Below are 5027 nucleotides of genomic sequence, written 5' to 3' on the forward strand. Positions count from 1 at the left end.
GTTGATATTCACAGGCTCTGAAGTGAGGGGCGCCGTGGTTCAAGGGTTAATCGAGTGTGACTTTCAACTCTCATGTTCAGAGGTAGATGAAGTTCGCTAACAATTGGAGCTTGGTATGATTACGCTTTCAATCTTGGTCGCGCGCACCACTCGCCATGGATTTGGCTTGGATTTTGATGCCAAACCGTATCAAATAAATTGAAATACAGTCGAAATATGGGTTTGGTAGGAAATGACGGTTGCTGCAGGAGTCCTTCGCAGAAGGACTTCAAACATGATACATAGATTTTTCTTCGAAGTTGAACGCTGGGTCTTGGTTTTCTTTTCACGAGAGTACATACACTCTATTCTACTTTATCGTACGCAGGTTTGCGTGTTACAAGGTATGAAGCAGAGCTACATCCTTCTGCGCCCATGAAGTCTTTGAGTGTTTGAGATTGTGCATTTCGACGAAGATGATGGAGCTTGGGATCCACTTTTAAGCAGACAAATCCTTTCTCCTCGATTCTATTCCTAATCCAACTCTTCTCGCTCGATTCCAAACAGAAACCACTTCTGATTGCTCTGTTCCCATCATAATCACATCCTTTCAACTCATTTCCATTCAGGATGTTGATCTCGCTGTGTTTGTTCTTACCAACTGTAATTTGTGCCATCAGGTCAGAATGCACCTATTGTGAATCATACGAAAATCCAAGAAATTTTGGTCGCGGAAGAGTTGATGCACCTTTAAGGTGTTATCATAGCCAGGAAAGGTTAACAAACAGATTGGCAAGCGTGTCTGTCTTTGAGATCAAGGGCCATAGCAAACAGTTCAAAATGATTGAAAACTCTAAAGATATAGCCAACAGGGATAGATCTTATTGGAGCACGAAAAAGCTGCAAGGCCACCTCGAACGATTGGAGCTTTTCGGCACATATGCAAGGAAGCTATACGACGATCAGTATTTTCTATCGATGATGAATTCATTGAATCTTATCTTGAATGGCGAATCGACGGACTCATTGCCATTGGAATGCGATTTGATTGGTCAAGCTGTTGATTTTTTTGAACAAACTGATACTAATTTGATTCAGAAAATATGGGTACTGGGTTTGGTACAAAGATTTCAAATGTATCATCCTACTATCGACGTACTGTCAACGGGCTCAAGTGATGGTCAACGAATTGCTCTTTCACGACTAGGATTAGCATTGTCTTTGACACAGAGTACGTCTTTGGATTGTACCATTTGAGATCAGTAAACTGGAGTTTCCTGACATGATAAATATTGATGGGCGAAAAATTGATCATATCATCAGGAATGAATTTGTGGGATCCATTGATTACTTCTGTGACATTTAACTCAGCTATATGGATCCCTACTGGTTAGTTTCATTCCTGTTTTGCTATTATTGGCACAACGCAGAAAACTGAGCGCTGAAAACGATTTCTAGATCTCAAAAAAGCTTTGAAACGAGTGGATTTATTGCACCATGTTGGTAAATTGAATCAAGAAACAAATCAAACCTCTCAAAGTATATTTTTCAAGGAAGTATATGATGATTTACTTCAAGCAAGTTGTCCTTTTGAACCTAAAAAAGCAAACTCGTTGGCTGAAAGATGTATTGAAGGTATCAAGATACGGGAAGAAAAAACAGTAGAAGAAGAATCAATGGATTATATATCATCACATCTTTATACGTTTTCCAAAAGTGCCAAGAATTATATTAAAAAATCACTCGGTTCACAGTTTGATTCATCAAAGAAAATGATTAAAAAACATTTTGAAGATATCGAACATCAACGTGTTCGTACCTTGAAGAGAAATCAAATTCAACATTACTTACAAGAGTCTCCTGACCCTTTTATCGCAAACTTACTGAAACCTTTTACGGATGAAGTACCTGTGAACTTGGATCATTACAAATACATTCTGGATTGCTTTGAAGCGCTTAAGACGATTAAATATGATTTAGATATACATCGAGTACATGATCCATCGTCTTATTCGAGTGACCGAAGGTTTGTGATCAGTGTGTTGTATTCAGAAAGCCCATATATAACAGGTGCTGGAAACTACCTCGCTTCAAGGTTTAGAACAGGTAATTATCTCCTACATATTGCCATGAGCAATATCAGCTTGGGTATTTGTTGAAATGTGTTTTGTATTGGAGGATATCATGACAATCCGGACATATTGATATGTCTTGAATAAATTTCAGTTAAGATTGCTGACTTGAGGGATGGATTCCATGTTTTTCTGTAGGGTTGGGAGACTATCAATTCAAAACAAAAAACCAACTAAACATAAAGGAACACAACAAAGATGACGAGGAATGTGCTGTCTGCAAAAGAGAATTTGTTTTAGGGGAAGAGTGTATTGCAATGGACTGTTTTCCAAGTCATATATATCACTATGATTGCTGGAAAGTGAGTCTGATGGGATTTTGTATTTGATCTTTGAGGAACCTGACTTCATTTTAATCCAAAACAGGGATTTCCTCGCGGTGGGGTCAGATGCTTAACTTGTCAAACACCTGTGCAGAGACGGATTGACTTCAGCCATCATGTTTTCTGGTGGGATAATGGAAGATTACAGAAGCAAAAGTATGCAGCAAAATGCTCAGAGGGTGTGGAGTGAAGCAAGTTTGAGTATGTATGACTATCTCTTGCTCCTCTTTGTAAGATTACACCTTACAATTGTCACAAGTGCGACAGGTTGAGATATTCAATGATTCAGTTTCTATAAGCAGGAGTTCTTCTTTTTTTTCTCATCTATTTCTTCTTTCTCCGAACTGATTCTTAGTTTCACTGTACTTGAGGGTTTTTATCTGGTGTCTCTCTGAGCTAGGTATGATGGCATATCTCTTCTTTTGTTGTTTTGATTAATAGTTCCATTTTTACTTGGTTGTTTTATCTAATATCTTTCTGAAGTAGGCCCAGTGTTAGTAGTTTTTCATTGGCTCTAAGAACTTTGTGGCTGTTGCCACTTGTATCATCTACCTTCAGTGCAGTTCCTTCATAGGAACTTCCACCCTTTTATCCATGTAAGTCTGGTCCGTGGAGTCCAAAAGATGGTATATGGAGAATAAAAGTTAAACATCCAAGACTTATTCCAAAATGTCTACACCTTGTGATGCACATATCTCCATCTCACTCAGAGCTTTCACACCTAAAATACTGATGTTTTATTGGTGATAAATGGTATTGTACTGGATATACAATACATTCAAAAGAAGATTGAAATCACTGGGCTACATAGAAATTGTTAGGACTGGAATCCTGGCATAAGACTTTGCAGTCAGAAGTTCTAACTGCAAAGTCCCAATAGAAGTTAACCCATCTAAAGCAATGCTATTATTCAGGAATGTTCACCTTTTTATTACTGCATTATACATACTTTTATAATAGCACTGGAAAGAGTCTCACCATCACCTTGCCTGCCTGTACTGGTGGTGATGCTCCTCTTTACACAGGGATGAGATCAACTTTGAGTTCAGTGACTATATCTCAGTGTGTAAATATAAACAATACATAGATAAAAGGATGATCAGAACCACCATATCACAGGTGGTTTGACTGTCCATGAGGGCATTGTGCACAACCTGTGACAGGTGGCCTGTGAAAGGTTTGCAACACGCTGTGAGAATCTTTTCACCTGACCACTCACAGTTGTCTCAGCATTCCTCTCAGCAAGTATCTCAAGGAATTTCACACAGTCATCAGGTAGTGTGTTGATCTGTTTTTGCTCCATCCCACCCACCAACCCACTGGAGCTCCCCAGCATTAGGAGGTTTGGTTTACGGAAACCAACCACCTGGTTCTCAAGAACCAAGCGCATACACTTGACAATTAGTAAGGGGTATGCCCAGGGGGGATGTTGATGGACATCCTGTCTGAGCTGAGCCCCAAAAGCTCGGACCAGGACCAAAGATCCACCTACAACTACCTGTTGCAAGGAGCAAAATGGAATGGTAAGTGATCAGTGTGTAAAGATTCAAGCCCAGCCCTAAGGGGCCCCCTTTTTGAAAGCTCCCCCTCTAAAGATTTATTTTCACAAAGTCAATTCTTGGCTATAATTTCTATTAAGAATGATAGAATAATTTGATTAATGAATCTTACTTGATTTTAGAATCATTGGATTTAGATGAAGGAACTCAAGTCAAGAATTCAAATCAAGATTTAAGTAATGGGAATTGCAAAGATAAAGATAAGAAAAAAATGAAAAAGATTGGAGGTGATTTTAAATGATGATAAATCTGATATAAAGGGATGAGACCCATACATAGAGAAATGGGAAGTGAAACTCACTTTGACTTCTCTTTAAGAATCTTTCTATCTCTACTCTGTGGGTAAGGGCTAGGCTTATAAGCTCTTCTAATTTCTCAGATATGTCTAGTCTACAATTGTATACACATATCTCCTTCTCAGCCTTATGCTATCCTAACCTAGGATTGCCTAAGTTGAGAATAGTGTGGGGGGGTGTCTCAAGCCTGGACGTGTACTGGGTCTACCCCAGGGCCTCCTTTCAAGGTCCTGCAGGTCTGACTCCAGCTCTGTTCCAAGCTCCAGATGGCAAAGTGCCTGAAAAGGGTACCAGGGGGCTTAGTCCTAGCCTAGAGAAGGTGGGTGGGTGCAAAAAAAGGTGTTAAACTTTGTCTGTTTAACTAACTGCTTGAAGAGCTTGGATGTCAAGCTTACGACTGAGGTGTGAGGAAAAGAGTTCTAAGAGTAGAGGAAATTTTTTGTTCCTCTCTCTGTCTCTTTGACCCACCCACCTTGTTGTGTATGTACTGTTACATGTGCACCTAGTTGGTACCCGTCTAGTAACAATAGAAGCTTCTTACCACATTGTGCCTTTGGTGGGAGGTTGTCATCAATTTATCTTTGAAAGAAACTAATCTATGTCTCTCTGAAAACTAAACCTCAATTGTTTTAGTACGAATTTAGCAAACTAGAGAACATGCGGGCGTGCCCGCAACAGGGGAACACTTTATTTATCCAATTGTCACAAAATAACACACTGTAACTTAAAACCACTTCA

At 39.4% G+C, this 5027-nt stretch overlaps 1 protein-coding gene across 1 annotated transcript; it reads left to right on the forward strand.

The window, feature by feature from the left end:
- Window positions 1-155: 155 nt before the first annotated feature.
- MELLADRAFT_67528 (uncharacterized protein) lies at window positions 156-2138 on the forward strand (the record flags this gene model as incomplete). The annotated part of the gene is made up of 5 exons (XM_007415819.1): window positions 156-186; window positions 368-383; window positions 660-1210; window positions 1303-1368; window positions 1438-2138. The coding sequence occupies 5 exons, from the start codon at window positions 156-158 to the stop codon at window positions 2136-2138; spliced, it is 1365 nt and encodes a 454-aa protein (XP_007415881.1).
- Window positions 2139-5027: the final 2889 nt, after the last annotated feature.

This window comes from Melampsora larici-populina, assembly GCF_000204055.1.
Source record: "Melampsora larici-populina 98AG31 unplaced genomic scaffold MELLAscaffold_54, whole genome shotgun sequence".
Taxonomy (NCBI): domain Eukaryota; kingdom Fungi; phylum Basidiomycota; class Pucciniomycetes; order Pucciniales; family Melampsoraceae; genus Melampsora; species Melampsora laricis-populina.